The sequence below is a fragment of the Hylaeus volcanicus genome, chromosome 8, assembly GCF_026283585.1.
Source record: "Hylaeus volcanicus isolate JK05 chromosome 8, UHH_iyHylVolc1.0_haploid, whole genome shotgun sequence".
Taxonomy (NCBI): Eukaryota; Metazoa; Arthropoda; class Insecta; order Hymenoptera; family Colletidae; genus Hylaeus; species Hylaeus volcanicus.
In genome coordinates, this window is record NC_071983.1 from 15,467,484 (window position 1) to 15,486,224 (window position 18,741).

The window sequence follows — 18,741 nt, forward strand, 5'->3', positions numbered from 1 at the left end:
GGATAGTTGATAGACTTGTTAGGATAACCGACACTTCGTCACCTGTTATCGAGATAGTACTTTATGCTTTAACGTTGTACGAACGATTATTATATATAATAATCAGAAAACTATTAGAAGATTGTAATGGTTAAAATAATTATTGAATTATACGTCCCTTCGTTACCAGTCGGTAAAGCGTTAACGTAGCGAGCAGTAGCGAGGTCTTTGAAAGGTAAGTGACCCGAGCTTCTCGCTTCTTTCGATCTCGAAGAGACCCCGGTCGAGATGTATACATATGTTAGAATTACGACAAATACTACGACGGCTAACTCGTCTCTAGAAACCCCACCAATTACGTTACAGGACAGAAGGTAACGCGACGGCGACGCACGGCGTCCTAGCGTCGCGCGCGCTCTGCGCTGTCGCAGTCGGAATAGGCCGAGCAAAACCGAGAGAGAAGGAAAAGAGGAAGTATGAACAACGATATATCGTGTCCATAGCCATAGCCGTCATTTGTAAGATTCGAATAATTCCTAAGGACGCTCGCGAGAGAATAAATTTTGAAAATCTGTAGATATGTATAGGTAAGAGACGGACGGTTTTACCGAGCGTACCCAGCTCGCGCAACACCCCGAATTCGCGGCTACAGCTCGTCGTCCGTCCAGCCCAGATTCCGAATCGATTCTTCTGTACGACCAGCGTTCGCGTCGCCAACGGTTTCACGTTGTCGAAATATGGGCTCGATCGTTCTAAAATCTCTCTCAGTCCTACTCGGTATTTTTTTTGTTTTCGTCGGTACGATGAAGCTGACTTCCCATATCAGCAAGGATCTCCACAAGGACTTGGTGAGTCACAGCCTGCTCTTCGCGTAATTATGTAACAGAAATTCACCCCATCTCACGAACCGCGTTTTCACCGCGCAATCTTCTTTCTTCGCATGTTCGATCATCGAAGTCGCCCCACGGCCCGTCGTTCTCCTACTTTGCCTTTGTCACTGATTAACGTCGCTCTCGCGCTACGAGTATTTCCTTCCCTACCTTTTCCTCCGTCTTAATCGGTTAATCGTAGATCCACCGTGACGTGTGCTAGCTGTCACCTTTAACCAATCATTCTTTCCCTCTTCAGCTTTACCGCGTTCGTGGTTGTCCTCCGCTTTTCTCGCCGTTCCGTTTTTCACGCGTACAACACGCGTTCGCGTTCGCGTTCTCTCTCGTTTCGAAGATCCGAACGGTACGATACTCTGCTCGATTCGCATGCTCGTTCTCTCGTTATCTGTTCGATCAAAAAATACTCGTCGATGCGTAAACATGTACAAACACGAGCGCGCGCGCGCCCGCCCGCTCGTTTCTTCTTTTTATTAGCAGACACGTCGAGAAACGAAACTCGATAATTACGAGTAGATTCCTCCTTTCGTTTCAACTTTATTATTTTCATATTACCGAGTAATTTCGAAAAGGTAACAGTCCGCGAGAGAGCAACAGTTTTCTTTTTAACGGCCAGCTTTGAATATTTATTTCGATGAAAACATCCAACGTATACTTTTCGGAACGTAAAATTTAATTAAAATATATTTCAACGTTATCAGAAATTAATCGAAAGATATTCTTCGTCGAAAGTTTGCGCGTATTCGTTTGACGTTCTGAAAATAGAAAATCATTTAGTTTCGTCGACGTTTAAGCGTCCGAAGCTTCTTCCTAAGCGCGATCAAATTTTAATGTATGTAATTCGTTTTCTCCGATGCGCCTCGTGAGATTATTTTTGTCTGCTGTTGTTACCCAATGTCCAAAGTTCTAGCAAACCGTCAACCTTTTGGTTGCGCGCCAAATATCGGTCTGCGTGCCATGCCAGCGCGCGATGTTTACTAGCCAGGAACTGTGATGATAATTTTCCTTGCCTCGAGTAATCCACTCTCTGCCCCTCTGTTGCGTTTATAGTCATATTATAATATCTCTATGGTCGTATTTCGTTAACCGATTCTATCGCTATGCTTTCAGAGAAAGGAATACGTAAAATATGCAAAGGTGTTTCCTCTTTCTGGTACCCTGGACTTTAAAGTACCGAGCAAGTGGTACAGACGAGTTGTCGGATCCCTCGAGATCATCTGTGGACTTGCGATGGCGATAGTGCCCAGCCGTAAGAAAATTTTTTTAATCTTTCTACTAAAATAATTCGTTTCGTAGAAAAATTCGTTTTGCGTAATTTCTACATTTTCTTTTTATACCTTACAAAAATGTCCCATTTTATTATTACCTTTTCAGACAAAGTAAAGAACGCATCGAACGCGGTATTGTTATTGCTGATGTTGATGGCCGTGTACTCCCACTACATGGTCAACGATAAATTCGAGAGGATCGCTCCAGCACTGGTGAGAGTCGTACGAAAATTTCAAAAATTCTGTAACGCTAGTGACAAAAGTCTGTTTGAATTCGACCGTTCTTTTAGGTATTCTTCTTCATGCTGACAGGACGATTGGTAATAGACTGGCAATTAAGACGAGAGGATGCACAACCGGTAACGGCGAACGGAGTCGACGATAAGACCAAAAAACAGGATTGAACTTACGTGTCGAGACTGTACTTCGCTTTAAATTGATTACCGATAAAAGAGAAAACGAGGGAGGATTACGATCCTTTTAATTCTGAAGGGTCCACGAACGCCGATGGATTCGATCAATGTTCGATTTCTCATTTATTAGTTGCGAATGGTTACGCGACGATCGAGTTTCGTATTCATTCAGCGTGCGAGGCGTACTTTTTGAAAGCATTGCAACCATTAAAACTCTGAATCGTAAGCCTCGAACTTTGAACTTTGAACTTTGAAGAGTAAGAATATCGTCACGATCGACGATATTAGTCTAGTCACCCTCAGAGGGCCATGAAACACAATTAGCTCAAACACAAGGTATTAACTGCCATTCGAATTAATGTGTTCTCCTTGATATCGTATTAAGATATATGTATGTATGTACATGTCCTTAGATGATAATTAACGATATTGGCATTGTAATGCACGCGCGCGTTTCCTTTCACTGTTTTCTTGTTGCTTTCCGCTTCTTCTTCTTCCTGAACATGCACTTTTGTAGAGCCTGATAAAACCATACGGACAAAAAAAACGTGAAAACAATCAAAAAGTAAAGCAAAAGTAAACTCGTTTAGTTCATGTCATCCAGCTGCGGCCTTAAGTAATTTAGCCTTCTGCTCGCGTAATCTGATTTAATAGTATTTATTTTGAATATTCTAATTTTTGTGTCGACGGAGATGAAGATTTTATCGAGAAAGTAACATGAAAATAAAAGTGAAGAAAGGACAGCACAGTCACACGTATGAACAAACGTATATGTACAATCTTTTTGAAATCATTCGTAAATCAAGAATATTGTTCGTTCCCTGGGTGGTTCATATTTTTAGTACGTAAGAACAGCACGAAATATTTTAAATACGAAAAAAACCAATATGTACAGTACTAATAACTAGCTTCACTTACAAACTTTAACGCGCCTTAAAGGATGCACGCGCGAATACAATTATAATATAACGCTGAACATATAAGCGTATAAAAATTAAATAACAATGGAAACACCCAGTGCGATTAGTTCTCAGTTTCTACTTTTACCGATAACTATTATCAATTTTCGAATCGCTTCTTTTTCGTGACAGCCACGAAAAAGAACAAACGCCGATTCGTTCTCGATTTTATACGCGTACAAAGACGGAGTTTATATACTCAAAAGACATCATCAATATTCGGCGTAGCTGTAATAATGTAAACGTTTCAATAAATAACTTATCGTTTTTACTTCTATATTAGTTGAACTGCAAACACTGGTATTTACATTACTGTTGATAAGCAATAGAAGTCGATCAACCGCGTGTAGATTTTATTGCGAAATATAAATCGTTAATCTAGATGAGCTGATAAATTGATCGATAATCAAGCTTGCTTCCAATCATGCGAGTTCTTCGCCAGTGGTTAAAAGATGTAAAGCCTTCCGGAGATTTGACACGGCTGTAGGCACATCGTCGTAATTCAAAGCGCTTCCAGCCCATTTAATAAACTTTTGTGCCTTGTTCATTTGCTCTAGTGACAATTCAACTCCTCCTATTAAATATGCACTCTTATCGTTCAAGTAATTGCATACGAATCGATTGAATTATTTACTCGGGATGTACCTTCCGTTCTCGTGCTCGCATCGTAGTCTTCTTTAAGTTCGGAAGACCATTGTCCAATGTTTCCTGTGCTAATTGGATTGCGCGGTGTATCGAATGAATCAGTATTAGGACTATCGATCGATCCATCTGTATTTGTATTCAACAACTCTTCTCCTTCTTTCGTTTTAGGTGAGGTAGGAGTATCAACTGACTCTGCCAAAAAAATAAAAAAAAGTTAATAAGTTTTTGCATTACAAAAGCAACAAACATGGTTGATATACATACCTTCATCCATGGTTTTACCAGAATCAATGTTCTCAGTGTTATCGTCGATTGGTCCTGGTACAGGAGTTTCGCCATTCTTTAAACAATTATGAATATACGCCGCCTTCCATTTGGCATACTTTCTATTTTGCGCCGCTTCTTCGGATAGTTCACCAAATACAGTCAAGACATCGTAAAGTATACCAGCTGTAAAAAAACTCTGCACTACATTCTTGCCAAAGTTAGATGCTCTGTCATTTTCATCGGCATAGAGAAAGAGTTTTAGTGCCCAGTTTTCTAAATGTGCCTGGGCAGCTATATCGTTTGTAATAGCTTCGTTATCTCGTGATTCCTTTTTGGTTGTTTCCAACCAATCTATTAATTTTAACAAAAAATTCGTCTCTTCAGGTGTCTTGGTTGAAAGCTTCAACCCTCTTTGAAGAGCGTACAGTCGACCTGTATTAATAAACTATGATTACATTTTTTTAAACAACTAATGATCTACGATTAATTCAAAAGCAAATACATACACCAATAACTAACAACAGGATCTCGTTGGTCGTGAGTAGATGCTATTTTCAAGCTTTGTTGTAGACTTTTTAAAGGTGGTGGAATCTCTGGTAAATCTGGCCCAGCCATATTGATTGTTAATCCTGCTTTAAACGATTTTCTACTCCTTTTTCCTTGTTATTCGGTTTTTTTTTTCTAATTTTGTATTGTAATTACGTTTTCAAGGAATGTTAAGAAGCTTGACAAGAAACAAAAAATCTTTTCACCTTCAACCTTTCAACATATCAATAATTTTATTTGACAGATGTTTTACCAGTTTACTTCTGAACGTTGTTAAAAAAATAATAATATTCGCAGACAGCCATCCCAGGTACCACTATTAATTACTGCTAATGCTTATCACGTACTACGCCTGAAATTTTATCGGAATCACGTCACACAAAATATAGATTAAATGCGTAATTAACAAATTAACAATACGAGAATAATAAGAAGAACTTGGTTCTGTATTATTCGTTTTTCGATTTGTCTAGATTTGTCTTGATCGATACGTTTACTTGCGTTGACATAAAGTTAAAATAATTTCTGTTAGAGAAACCGTCTGCTATACTTCGTCCAGCAAGAAGAAAACTCTGTAAACAAGACGACGGGATTTGCAACAGAAACTCATTGGTAGGCTGATGCAGAGGATTCTTTATGTACTTGTTATTTCTATATATTATATCTTATTTACTTCGTCACGACCGAAATGTAATTAGATCGTGTACATCGAAATTTGTATAAATTCTATGAAATATATTTCTTATCGTGTGACACGAATTCGTATCATTGGGTATATGCGTTATGTATGGTTATGTATAGCCACTATAACAATATATAGTCCAGTATAGTCGTTAGATTAACGTATTTTCAGAACTGCATAGACTGTTGCCTGTAATTCGGATATTATTACAATTATACAGTGTTGACATACATTGTTTATCTGTATTTATCATCTCTTAAAAATCAACGTTTTCTTTCATCGTTTTTATTAGAGTATGAAATAATGATGTTGAAGAGAATCTTAACGTTACCCACACCGAACAGTACATTTTTCTTAACGCCGGGTAAGTTGTTCATTTAATCGATTTCAATTTATTGTATCGAATGTCAATCGAGAAGCTACAAATGAATCATAAAACTAAACGACATTAAGATTCTTTAAATCATAGAAAAGTCTTCACGCAGGTACTTCGTCAACATCTAAGGTTATATTGCGGGCATTATCACAAAATACAGAAGTTGTGAAGAAATGGGACCTACTGAGCGCTGTGTGTTTAGAACGTCACCCAATAATTACAAAACCAATGCTAGATATACAAGTTAGATATCAGGAGCTATTACGTCAAATAGAATTTGAAAATAGTTTATTGTCAGAGTTTGAGTTAAAAGTCGAGAAGGAAAAGGAGCAAAAACAAAAAGTATCTAAGAATGACGATGTAAATATAGTCTATCACCAAACTACGCAAGACTATCTAGACTCTGTCGAAGAAGAACTACAGAAATTTACATTTGCACCAAGAGAAAGCGGTATATAACTCTGTAGTTTTACTTCTGAAAATTATTTAAATACTGTAATGTATAAAACAAAGTTCGTATTGTGCTTATTCAAATTGTAGAAGACAACGGGGTTTCATCATTAGAACGTAAACTAGATAAACATTTAATGTTATTGACAGAACAAAATATAGGGAACACCAATTTTTGGATACCCCCCCAATGTATAAGGAAGGATGAAGAAACAATGATAGAGGCAAGACTATATAGTACAGATTTCTGAATAGAGTATCAATAGGATCTTATTTATCTCTATTGTTTCAGACTGCGAATAGAACTGTACAAGAATTTTGTGGGAGTAATGTGAAGGTAAAATTTTATGGGAATGCACCAATTGGCTTTTATAAATATACATATCCCAAAGAGATACGAGCCAAAGGACAAGAAGGAGCAAAAATTTTTTATTTTCTAGCAAAATATATAAGCGGTGATATTCCTTCCAATGTTAAACATTGTTGGCTAGATCGGGAAGAATTGAAACAAACTGTCCATCGTGATGTTTACAAGAGTTTGTCCAAATTCTTAATACCAGATTAAATTATTGTACAATGCATTGAAAAATTTTAAAGAACATTATCAATTTTAATTACGACGAATTGTGGTTTTGTAATTTCCTTTACTCGCGTCAACGAATCTAGCTGCAATGTAACTACGAAAAATACCAGAAGTATCGGCTATTTATAAAGCTAGTTAAAGAAGGCATTAAAATTATCTAAAACTTTGTATCAAAACAAGTGTGCAAAACAGGTAATGAACTTGCATTTTATATGTACATTTAGGAAAATATATATACATATTATTATATTACATGTACAGGTTTGAAGATGCAAATGATTTTGTTGAGTTCAGTATAAAATCTATCGCATATTAAAATCTACCGCATCTTCTTCTTCCAGTATACTTTGAATCTTCTGGAACCTTTTTTCCCTGCTTACGTCGTCTTTCCTTTTTTTCAGTAATCCAATCTCTGCTCTTTTTTAATGGTTTACCTCTTGCTTTTTTAATTTGCTCTCTAAAAGGAGATAACATAATATACTTGATGCAAAAGAAAAATAAAGTTTTAGAAGTCTAATAGAGGAAATTACCTTCTAGCAATATAAGAAATAGCTGCGTCAGCGTCGCTGACACCTAGAGCTTGTGGAAGGGCAGCAGGTCCACCCGTCATTAGAACCAAAAAGAATTTCTTTGCCTTGGTACTGTTCGGAAAATCAACAACCACACCTCCATAAAACCCTGCCTTTGTAGCTTGCGTAGTTACTAGTTCAATTTGTTCATTGTTTTCAGGATAAAACTGAAATACAGCTCTGGCAGATCTTGATAAACATGAAAACAACGTCGAGAAGAATTTATATAGACGTTTTGACGGATTATGTGAACTTTTATCAGCATTGCACAACCACTGTAAAGCAGAAATGCTAATCGCTCCGTCAAAAGTACCAGCTCTGAATGGCATTCCTTGACCCATATCTCCCAAAATTAAATCTCCCTCGGTTTCTCTTTCCAAAGCTATACCTATAATGAAAGAGATCATAAACAATATAGCTTTAATAATACAAATTTCATATATATACCAAGCATTGCTGGAGCTATATCAATTCCAATCCACACGTGCCCATTTTCTCCAAGTACAGTGCCGCTTAGACCAGAACCGCATCCGATGTCTAAAACTAAAGAAGTTCTATCCTCTGGCAATAGAAGAAGTTCTATGGCACGTTCGCACATTTGTTCTTGTATCTCTATCATCCGAGAGCTGCAAAATTAGAAGACATGTCATTATAGATTAAATAATACAGAGGATACATATGTAAATATGAAGGATCATACCTTTGTGTATACTTTCGAGCTTCGGATTCATTATAAAACTGTGCAAAAAAAATCATTAAAATAAACAGTATTAATTAAATTAATATAATATATTAATTATTCTTACCACTTCGGGCGGAGCTAAATGTTCCGGTCGTCTTGACATTTCTTTCTTTTTTTTTGTTATTCTTGTTATTAATCAATTTACCAAATGAAATTTGTATTACTCTGAATTATTACATGTAATTTGACACGTGGTTTTATCCCAGTTTGTCACTGTTTACACCTTTTAATAAATAATTCAAATTTAGGCTCGCTTTTACAAATTTCGAATTCTATACAATTACAAATAATTCCAAAACTTAACGATAATTTTTCGTTAAATATTAACGCAAGTTCAAATCTCGTCTGTTCTCAAATTAGAATTCAAAACACGAAACCACATGAAACTAACCTTCGTAATTTACTTTAAGAGACAATGCGTTTCATTTCGCATCCGAAGCACACTATTTGACACTACTAAATAATATCAAGTAACATTGAGGTTTATGTTCATTATCGATAATTTACAAAATTAAAATCTCACTTGGCCGTGAGTCAAATTTTGTAAAAAAAATGTTTGATCGTTTTTCACCTTCAGTAAATAAAATCATGTTCAATGTTTGCGATGTATGACGAGGTTGAGGGTAGGACTGATAAAATTGTATTGATATTGATAATGATATTGCTTCAACTATCAAAGCGATATTGAATATATCATCTCGTCTATGATAATACGCATCATAACGTTACTTTCTCTTGTATGGTTATATCATTATATCGTTATATTCATGGTAATTATGGTTCACACAGGTTCACGCAGGTTAATGCATCAATGCAAGTATATAAGTAAATATATATAAGTTAAGTATATACATACACAAGTATATAGGTTTATCCAGGTCATTGTCGTGATAGAGGGATATGCTATATGCTGTGAGTCTATAAGCGTCGATTGTTCGTTTTATAAATCTGCTGTGAATCTTGTTTTAGATAAATAATAATTAAAATGTCTGATAAGGAGAGTCCAATTAAATATTTCTTGAGCGGAGGATTCGGTGGAATATGCACCGTAATCGCAGGACATCCTTTGGATACGATAAAAGTAGGTTATATTATTATAATCAAGTTTAAAGATCGCTGATAGATTAAAAGCATCACTTTTATGCTACATGTAAGTCGGTATATTATACATTTTTATTTGCACAAATCGTATTATATTTTGATAAAGCAGTTTCTGGTAAAACAATAAAGCTAATAAATAATGCACAGATTATACAGTATCAAAAATAGAGATCCATTGATAAAAGATTGATTGAAAATCGTTTTTAGCGATGTCTTTAACTTTTTAAAATCATTCGAGCAGGAACACACTTTTTTTATATTGTAAAAGATAATAACAGATGTATATAGAATAGAATGAAAACTCCTGTAAGGTTCGATGTAAAAGATCATCCCCCATTTTTCAGCTGTATCTAATCCAAGTAGGATTACTAAATCCTACTTAGGATTAAACTCCTTTTTCTTGAAGAGGACTGGCTCTCCTAATGGAAATGTTAAGTAAAGGAAGCATCGCGTGTTCTAACATTATTAAATTTGGTACATAAATCAGTTTTTAAAGCATTTTATTTTTTTATTGTAGTCGATTGTTTCGAAAGTTTTATATTTTTAATTATTATAGAGATTGTGGAATTGAATTAGTTGTAAAGTTGGGAGAAGAATCAATTTTTTAATTTTATTTGTGGCTTTTCCAGGATTTTTTCACCGTATTTTATATCAAACATCTTTCTTTTTTCAGTATTTTACATATTAAAATTAGTATCTTTCTGCATTAAAATGATTATTTGAATAAAAGAAATTATGTTTTACAGGTTCGTCTTCAAACCATGCCTTTCCCTGGTCCAAACGAGGTAGCTTTATATAATGGAACCCTGGACTGTGCTAAAAAAACAATAGCAAGGGAAGGAATACATGGTTTATACAAAGGTATATATATTGTACAATTGGAACTATACGATTTTGTAATGCATGCAGAAATATAATTTGAAACATTTGATTTCGTGTTATCTGGCATGTATGAAATATTTCAGAGTATTATTACATTGCTTTGATGGAACATAAAATGAGCACAGCTCCTTACAGAATTGCGATTTAAGACCACTTTGAACATGAAGTATCAAATTTATATGGAATCCTTGCTCCTCGATAAAATTTTTACAATTCGCACATGGACAAGTTTGACTGTTACATTTTATTTATATTACGATGTGATGGTGTTTTTAAAAATTACTCTTATACAAGACTTTTTTTATTTAATAAACAGTCTTATAATTGGAATTGCAAGGTATAAAACAGACCTGATGTATACAAAAATATATTTCACTGACTTTCCCGAATTGTTAAAACATTCTGGGTAAAATTTAAAGAAAGATACGACACTTAATTTGCCTAACTATTTTCGCTATTTCTTTCTACAGGTATGGCCGCACCTTTGTGCGGTGTGGCTCCAATATTTGCTATAAGCTTTTACGGATTTGGCCTTGGCAAGCAATTGATAAGGACAACCAACGACGAACAATTAACACCTTTACAATTATTTTACGCTGGTGCATTCAGCGGTATCTTTACAACCTTTATAATGGCACCTGGTGAAAGAATAAAATGTCTTCTACAGATACAACAAGGTGACGCAAAACCAAAATACAAAGGACCTACTGATTGCGTAAAGCAACTTTACAGAGAGGGAGGAATAAGAAATATTTACAAAGGTACCTGTGCCACTCTCTTAAGAGGTATGCGAAATCAACTTATTATTTATCTTTGTAATTTATTTTCATTACAAACAAATCTTAATACATCATCTTTTTATTAATTTCCAATATTTTTCGTAAGTCTTATTTCAAATTTTCTTATTTTTGTATATCATTATATATCTGTGCACGAATTTATAATACAGAATTAATTCATACATTTCCTTTACAATCATTTCTTAAAAGCTGAACGCAATTGATTTCTTATATTCTTTAATTTTTTTTATACATGTACATTAATTACTTGTAAATTAGCTAACTGATAATGTTGTTATCTTTGTAATAATTTCTTTCCAGTGAAACTTTTTTAACATGTTTCTTCTTTAAAGTTCTGCATTGCAAACCACCTTTACGCAATGCGTGGAAAATTCCCCAGTTGCGCAACTTTTTTGGCGTTGAGCATCGCGGCGCTGTTTCTCGTAATCTATTTACCTATTTTTAGTAAATTACAATTACTTCGAGCTTCGTTATGTTTTATAAGTTATACACGATCCAAAAATAAATATATTTCGTTAAACTTACCAATTGAGGATTCCATGTAACCATGGAACAAGTACAATCCCATGGATTTCCATCTAATCTTACGATCGTTAATTGTGGTTGTTTATTTGGAACGCGCAACATTTTGAAAAAGTCCAGAGGTAGCGAAGTTAGCTTATTTCTCGAAAGGATGATTTCCTTAAGCTCCTTCTGTTGTTGCACTCCGAATAAGCCAGGTGGAATAAATTCTAATTCGTTGTCGGACAAATCTATGCGCTTAACATTTTCTAATCCATAAAAAGCATCCATGGATATCTTACGAATATGACAACGACTAAAATCGAGATCCGACAATTTGATTAAATCTACGAACGCGTCGAATTCTATACTCGAGATATTTCCACGTGCTTTTAATTCTAGCAACTCTGGCATTCCTTGAAATACAAAACGTTCCAACACAGGTATTTCCAGATTGTAAAGATGTAGGACTTGAAGTTGATGTAGTCCCAGAAATGAATTTTTTTGCAAATATAGTTTCGAGTCCTCGCCGCCCAGATATAGTCTCAGCGTTGTATTCATAATTTCGAAAGTACTAAAAGTAAAAGATATGCGTACGATGTTTTATTCAAGTATTATTTACCGTTGTATGCTTCCTATTTATTTTCGTGCGTTAACTCATTAAATAGAAACTATCGAAAACATTAAAGTACCTTGGAAATACGGAATCTAGAGGATTTTCTCGGAAATCCGCAAACTTGAGCATTGGAAAAGGAGGGAAAGATAATTCCGATAAGAAGGTTAAATTATTTGCTCTTAAATCGAGATCTTTGAGCATTAGCAAACCAGCTAAGTCAACGCTCTTAAGCGTCAATAACTGATTACTAGCGAGCGAAAGCACTTTTAAGTTAGGCGTACCATAAAAACAAAATTCTGGAATAAACTTTAGATTGTTTTTCTCTAGTGAGAGATAAACAAGACTGTTCAAACCGTCGAACATGTGCCATGATATATCTTTCAAAGCGCAATCATAAACTCTTAAATGAGTTAAAGCTCCTAAACCAGTGAAAAGTCCAACGGTTTCTTTGTAACCCTCCATTTCTTGTTTATAAATATCGTAAGGAAGTATTTCCTTGTCGTCGTTTTCTCCGCTATTTTGTTGACTTAAAAATATCAATCTGTGTCCTGTATTTAGCAATTGATCGTTTATATTTTGATCGTCGGTCGGTGTATTCATCGGTTTGATCACAAGGTTGGCTTTGTTTATTTTTGTTGGACTCAGACTGGTTAGTTTCACTCGTTCCAAATTCAAATAAAACAAATTTAAACCTAACGAATACAAAGAATCAATGGATAATACGATTCCTCCTTGTTTTTTTTGCACGTTACTTAAATCTTTTCGTCCAGGTTCATCGTAATCGATGCCTTGTATGTCTAAAGATATTAAATCTGTGAAACGCTGGAATGTCGTAGATTGTAAAAGAATCTCAAAATCACCCATCCCAGATTCTAGTATCGTAAAAATCTGAAACATGGATTTAGATGTTAATTTCGGATACCTTACCCCTGATATCGTATAAAAAATTATGTTTCATTCGATAATATCGACCTGTATATCCGAGGGAAGTTTATCCAAAAGTTCTTCGTAATCTTCGGCAACGACACAAATTGCTACTTTCAAAAATTCCGTAAAAATAGCATTGTCCATACTTAAACCAAGCTCGAAATCAGCGTCGTTGGATAAGTTCTGCGGATGAACAAATTTGTTAAGTCTTAAAGAGAGAAGAACGGATCTCTTCGTACCTGGTCTTGGCTCGTTCGAATCCATCGATGTAAAGGCAAATCGGCGAATCTTTGAACTTCACAAGAACATCCTTGTGGACATTTTACTTCCCAAACACCGCCGATATCGATTACATGCCCAAAGCACTCGTTCTAAATGACATATATTTATTCATTAATTCATTGTTCGATTAGTTCTACACGCGTTGTTCTCGTGTCAATTAAACGTGACGTCGCTTCTAGGAAAATCTGTATCGTAAAGAGGCAGCTTTGAAAACAACTACGAGGAAGATATAATCTCAGATTCGCATGAAGCAATATTATGTTCAAATCGTGTAAAACTTATATTAAATAGAAAAAAAGGAAAAATGAATTATATACCAGCAAAGTGATAACAAAAATTAGCGTAACCGTCATTATCCGTTTACAATTCGAATAGCGAAGAAAAATGGATCTTAAAACCAGTGATGGTACGCTGGTTCGAAGGAAACTGAATTTTGTTAACTGTTATCTATATGCTTTGATGTCCCCTATCAAACAGGATGCTTTCTATCTAGCAACCCACACACACACTATTCTTGCTGTATAATTATAAATAACATTTCCATAAGATGCATGGATTACATAGATCCATACAGAATTCAATGTTCTTAGGCGGATGTTATATTAAATTTCTTGTATTACGTTATTTGTCTATACTATCATAAACTATTCAATCTTTCAATGTTCTTAGGCAGATGTTATATTAAATTTCTTGTATTACATTATTTCTCTATACTATCATAAACTATTCAATCTTTCAATGTTCTTAGGCAGATGTTATATTAAATTTCTTGTATTACGTTATTTCTCTATACTATCATAAACTATTATATTCTCTCAAACTTTTAGATATTCCTGCCAGTGGAATGTACTTTATGACGTATGAATGTTTGAAAAATTGGATGACTCCGGAGGGAGGAAAACTCGGAATAGTTCCTACAATTTTAGCTGGTGGTTGTGCTGGTATCGCAAATTGGATCGTTGGAATGCCACCTGATGTGTTAAAAAGCCGTCTACAAAGTGGTATGTATTGCTCCTGAATTGTTCTAGACATAATCTACCAAAATTGTACGTCATCGTGAATTGCTACGTTAATTTTTTGTCACGTTTTTAGCTCCAGACGGTACTTACAAACGTGGAATTCGAGACGTCTTTGTACTTTTAATGAAAGAAGAGGGACCGAAAGCGTTATACAAAGGATGCGCGCCTGTGATGCTTCGCGCTTTTCCAGCAAACGCAGCATGTTTCCTTGGATTTGAAGTTGCTATGAATTTCTTGAATTTAGTGGTACCTAGTCTGTAATATGAATTTTTATATTTTTTTGGAAATGTGATGCAATTAGTATATTTAACACCGAATGAATTTCGCATTGATGGTATACTTTAAAGGTACAATGTTTTACTCATGATTAAAGATGGTATAAATAGTCATATTATAAATAGAGAATACAATTGAAAAGTTAATGTAATAACACTATGATACTGTTATGGTAACTGATCTTTACTTATAGTTATATGAAATTGATTTGTTATCATATACATAGCATGTATGTATTTTGAATCTCTATTTTGTTAATTTTTATATCAATTATTTGTAACGGTAAATAAAAGTTATATTCAAAACTATACTTCCAATTGTGTAAACTATGTTTAATTTATATTGTATAAAGAATTGGAGAAATCTAAAATAATTATATATGATCAAATTCGAGTGAATTTATAGTTGTTCTGGAAGACAGTGCAATGTGGGAGATACTCATGTACTATAATAAAGATAATAATAATAATAATAATTGTGGGGTAATCACAGATAATGGATCTGTGTTCAGGCCCACTCCTGATAGATCAGCCGTGGAAGGATGGTGTAAATAACGATTTTGCAGTACTCAGGATAACTCTCTTTTACTTTCTTCCTACTCTCTACCAAGGTTCACAAAGCTCTAGGCTTCCCGGCAAAACCCGCGCAGAGCGTACTCCCCTCTCCGTACTCCCCTCTCACAATCCCGAGAGGAAAACGGAGGCGTGGGGGTAGAGCCTTAAGGGTGCACAGGACCCAGAGCCAAACTCCGAGTTGACTTCAATGACAGTTGCGGAAAAAGTAGGAAACTCCGGGACAAGGACAGAGAGGGCGATACAAAAATTGCAGGAGAGACGAGAACAGGACGATTAGACTAGCATGATTTTTTTTCCAGGATATTGAAGCAAAGAAGCAATATTTTCTAATAATTCTGGTTTTAATATATTCGTTACACTTTGGCGGATGCGACTCCAAGGCCTGATTTTGCAATTTCGGCCTTAAAACTTTATAAGCAATAAAAGTATGTTTGCTATCGACATTTTATTGTTTATAAAGTTTTAAGGTCGAAATTGCAAATTCAGGTCTTGGAGTCGCATCCGCCAAAGTGTAACGAATAAATTAAAACCAGAATTATTAGAAAATATTGCTTCTTTGCTTCAATATCCTGGAAAAAAAATCATGCTAGCCTAATCGTCCTGTCCTCGTCTCTCCTGCAATTTTTGTATCGCCCTCTCTGTCCTTATCCCGGAGTTTCCTACTTTTTCCGCAACTGTCGCTGAAGTCAACTCGGAGTTTGGCTCTGGGTCCTGTGCACCCTTAAGGCCCGTCCCCACATAATAATTTATAGTGGCGCCATCGGTGGTAAAATGCCCAAGTATGTAGTGAAAATAGTTCGTACTGTTACTGTTAGATGGTGATACCAGTATTGTCTTTCATTCCTTACAGTCGCCATCTACCAGAAGAAAGAAGAACTATTTTTACTACGAACTTGGGCGTTTTCTCACCGATGGCGCCACTTGTACCCAATATTAGTTGTGTGAGTGTATATCAATGTAGAGTACGCGATGTGGTGTATTATGTGTGTTTAGTTTCTATCGTCGTGGCAGCAGTGGCAGTGGATTGTAGTGGATAGAGGAAATTGATAAGGCTCGTAACAAGCTCGGTGGTATAGTAAATAAAAATGATATTGAAATCTGTTATATTAATCGGAGGTCCTTTAAAAGGTTTGTTTTCTTGTAATATATTCATTCACGGATTTTAATCAGTATAATGTAGTCTCGAACATAGTTGTATATAGATTGAGATTTATTCAACTGACAGCTATTCAATCAAATTGACCTTTTTGATAATTAGGATTAAGGAAGTTTACGATGTTTAAAAAACCAAAAGTATATTTTCCAGGAACTAGATTTAGACCCCTTTCTTTGGACATACCGAAGCCACTGTTTCCAGTTGCTGGACTACCAGTGATACAACACCATATAGAAGCTTGTTCAAAGGTGGAGAATCTTAGTGAAATATTAATAATTGGATCATATCTTGCAAGCGATTTGTCTCAATTTATTCAAGAAATGACGAGTATGTATGGTATAACCATCAGGTATCTTCAAGAATTTATGCCACTAGGAACCGCAGGGGGGATTTATCATTTCCGTGATCAAATACGATCAGGTTCTCCTACGTACTTTTTTGTAATGAACGGCGATGTATGCGCCGATTTTCCTTTGCAAGAAATAGTTGAATTTCATACAAAGAAACAGGCATTGCTTACTATTATGGCTACTGAAGCGACAAGACAGCAGTCCTTGAATTATGGATGTATGGTGCTTGGGAAAGAAGGAGAAGTCGCTCACTATGTAGAGAAGCCGTCGACATTTGTTTCAACCCTAATCAACTGTGGAATATATCTTGCTTCGCCAGATATCTCCCAAGTTATGGCAGATGCTTTTTACGCTGGTCAACAACAGGAAAACTTTACGTAAGACATTTAAAAAAATTATTACTTACATTACTTTTTTTTTTAAATCATTAAAATAATTGTTCATAGGCATAATAATTTTAATCGAACATTACAGTCAATTTAACGGTAACGGTAGAGACCCAGGTTACATATCTTTCGAGCAAGATATATTAACACGATTGGCGGGAACAGGACGCTTATTCGCGTTGCCTGTTCTAAGGTGGTGGTCACAAGTTAAAACAGCAGGTTCCGCCATATATGCTAACCGTCACTATTTAGCTCTTTACAAGAAAACTCATCTAAATCGTCTATCTCCTACAACTAGCGAACTTTGTCATATTATTGGCGATGTTTACATTCATCCTTCGGCCACTGTAGACTCAACAGCAGTGGTAAAGAAATTTTTGTTTGTACTTTTATTTCTTATTAATAATTAAGCACAGTTTTATCGTTATTATTTGTTTATAGTTGGGTCCAAATGTGAGCATAGGTCCGAACGCTATCATTGCCCGTGGCGTTAGAATTAAAGAGTCAATTATATTAGCAGATGCTCGTATTCAAGCACATTCCATTGTTTTACATAGTATAGTGGGAAAGAGCAGCTACGTAGGAGAATGGGCGCGTATAGAGGGAACTCCATGCGACCCCAATCCTGACAAGCCATTTGCAAAAATGGAAAATTTGCCTCTGTTTAACACCAATGGGAAGCTAAACCCTTCTATAACAATCCTTGGTAATTAACTTATTAGGTGTTTTATAAAAGGAAACAATTATACACTTCTATCGCTTACGTTGCAGGCACAAGTGTACGTTTGGCGGCTGAGAAAATTTTATTGAATTCTATTGTTTTACCGCACAAAGAGCTTACAAGGAATTTTAAGAATGAAATTATTCTTTAAGGTATCCGCGATCCGCATTTGATACGATTAAATCGAAAGCGGTCTATTTCGGTTCAATTGCTTTATAAACAGTTCCTTTCTTGTTAACTTTTATTGTACGTACTAAAAACTGTCATTTTGTAAGATGGGTACTTTAACGCAAAAATCAATTCTTTTTTTTCTTTTATACAGAAATTTGTTACCAACGCACAATACGTAAAGCCATAAAGTATTTATACAAATGTAAATGTTTTATATAGATTTTATTATACATAATTGTCGCCTGTAAATGATTAATGTATACTAAAAAAAAAGTATACATATATAAAGCTTTTTGATGTTTATATTATGTATATTTCTATATTTATATTTTTACAATTTGCATTTATAAATTAAGTACAAATTTAATTCTGAGAGATCGATAAGGTAAAATTGATTAAAAAATGTTTTATTACCGATAAGAACAAATTTACACGATATCCTATAAAAAAATATTTATAATGTATATATCAAATTGTAATATGAGGAAAGATGTGTATTTAAACAAAAATGGACATACACGCAATAGCTATGATAAAGAGACTGAAAGATTAAAAATATTTTAACTGTTGTAAAGAAAGAAATATATTAATATTTATTTTTTAAATATGAAA

At 35.0% G+C, this 18,741-nt stretch overlaps 7 protein-coding genes across 13 annotated transcripts; 4 read left to right on the plus strand and 3 right to left on the minus strand.

Moving 5' to 3' along the window:
* Positions 1–76: 76 nt before the first annotated feature.
* Positions 77–3,783, plus strand: LOC128881632 (novel acetylcholine receptor chaperone). Its single transcript, XM_054132889.1, has 4 exons — positions 77–827; positions 1,977–2,115; positions 2,241–2,347; positions 2,425–3,783. The coding sequence occupies exons 1-4, from the start codon at positions 717–719 to the stop codon at positions 2,536–2,538; spliced, it is 471 nt and encodes a 156-aa protein (XP_053988864.1). The 5' UTR covers positions 77–716; the 3' UTR covers positions 2,539–3,783.
* Positions 3,189–5,359, minus strand: LOC128881628 (vacuolar protein sorting-associated protein VTA1 homolog). Of its 3 annotated transcripts, none has more exons than XR_008458131.1 (5): positions 4,925–5,060; positions 4,416–4,850; positions 4,152–4,343; positions 3,815–4,080; positions 3,189–3,734 (listed from the first exon to the last, which is right to left on the minus strand). XR_008458131.1 is itself a non-coding variant. In XM_054132880.1 (5 exons), the coding sequence occupies exons 2-5, from the start codon at positions 5,031–5,033 to the stop codon at positions 3,929–3,931; spliced, it is 888 nt and encodes a 295-aa protein (XP_053988855.1). In that variant the 5' UTR covers positions 5,034–5,142; positions 5,218–5,359; the 3' UTR covers positions 3,189–3,928. The 3 variants fall into 3 exon arrangements, 2 of the variants coding, with proteins under 2 accessions (XP_053988855.1, XP_053988856.1); XM_054132880.1 differs by adding an exon at positions 5,218–5,359 and having other exon boundaries at positions 3,189–4,080; positions 4,925–5,142; XM_054132881.1 differs by having other exon boundaries at positions 3,189–4,059.
* Positions 5,360–5,808: 449 nt separating this feature from the next.
* LOC128881631 (39S ribosomal protein L46, mitochondrial) lies at positions 5,809–7,307 on the plus strand. 2 transcript variants are annotated; one of them, XM_054132888.1, is made up of 5 exons: positions 5,809–6,010; positions 6,132–6,473; positions 6,563–6,696; positions 6,765–6,809; positions 6,913–7,307. In XM_054132888.1, exons 1-5 carry the CDS (start codon positions 5,950–5,952, stop codon positions 6,922–6,924), a joined length of 594 nt encoding a protein of 197 aa, XP_053988863.1. In that variant the 5' UTR covers positions 5,809–5,949; the 3' UTR covers positions 6,925–7,307. The 2 variants fall into 2 exon arrangements, with proteins under 2 accessions (XP_053988863.1, XP_053988862.1); XM_054132887.1 differs by having other exon boundaries at positions 5,840–6,010; positions 6,765–7,307.
* On the minus strand, positions 7,240–9,244 carry LOC128881630 (probable 18S rRNA (guanine-N(7))-methyltransferase). Of its 2 annotated transcripts, none has more exons than XM_054132886.1 (6): positions 9,223–9,244; positions 8,431–8,589; positions 8,325–8,362; positions 8,072–8,250; positions 7,586–8,012; positions 7,240–7,512 (listed from the first exon to the last, which is right to left on the minus strand). In XM_054132886.1, the coding sequence occupies exons 2-6, from the start codon at positions 8,467–8,469 to the stop codon at positions 7,368–7,370; spliced, it is 828 nt and encodes a 275-aa protein (XP_053988861.1). In that variant the 5' UTR covers positions 8,470–8,589; positions 9,223–9,244; the 3' UTR covers positions 7,240–7,367. The 2 variants fall into 2 exon arrangements, with proteins under 2 accessions (XP_053988861.1, XP_053988860.1); XM_054132885.1 differs by lacking the exon at positions 9,223–9,244 and adding an exon at positions 8,758–8,906.
* On the plus strand, positions 9,052–15,080 carry LOC128881629 (congested-like trachea protein). 3 transcript variants are annotated; one of them, XM_054132883.1, is made up of 6 exons: positions 9,052–9,191; positions 9,336–9,447; positions 10,214–10,328; positions 10,820–11,134; positions 14,303–14,476; positions 14,568–15,080. In XM_054132883.1, exons 2-6 carry the CDS (start codon positions 9,352–9,354, stop codon positions 14,753–14,755), a joined length of 888 nt encoding a protein of 295 aa, XP_053988858.1. In that variant the 5' UTR covers positions 9,052–9,191; positions 9,336–9,351; the 3' UTR covers positions 14,756–15,080. The 3 variants fall into 3 exon arrangements, with proteins under 3 accessions (XP_053988858.1, XP_053988857.1, XP_053988859.1); XM_054132884.1 differs by lacking the exon at positions 9,052–9,191 and adding an exon at positions 9,812–9,941 and having other exon boundaries at positions 9,343–9,447; XM_054132882.1 differs by lacking the exon at positions 9,052–9,191 and having other exon boundaries at positions 9,251–9,447.
* Positions 11,143–13,886, minus strand: LOC128881627 (carboxypeptidase N subunit 2-like). Its single transcript, XM_054132879.1, has 6 exons — positions 13,793–13,886; positions 13,433–13,564; positions 13,239–13,376; positions 12,343–13,154; positions 11,675–12,224; positions 11,143–11,584 (listed from the first exon to the last, which is right to left on the minus strand). The coding sequence occupies exons 1-6, from the start codon at positions 13,826–13,828 to the stop codon at positions 11,408–11,410; spliced, it is 1,845 nt and encodes a 614-aa protein (XP_053988854.1). The 5' UTR covers positions 13,829–13,886; the 3' UTR covers positions 11,143–11,407.
* A 1,252-nt stretch (positions 15,081–16,332) lies between the features above and the next one.
* LOC128880807 (mannose-1-phosphate guanyltransferase alpha-A) lies at positions 16,333–18,733 on the plus strand. Its single transcript, XM_054131268.1, has 5 exons — positions 16,333–16,473; positions 16,652–17,228; positions 17,326–17,602; positions 17,679–17,943; positions 18,009–18,733. The coding sequence occupies exons 1-5, from the start codon at positions 16,431–16,433 to the stop codon at positions 18,107–18,109; spliced, it is 1,263 nt and encodes a 420-aa protein (XP_053987243.1). The 5' UTR covers positions 16,333–16,430; the 3' UTR covers positions 18,110–18,733.
* Positions 18,734–18,741: the final 8 nt, after the last annotated feature.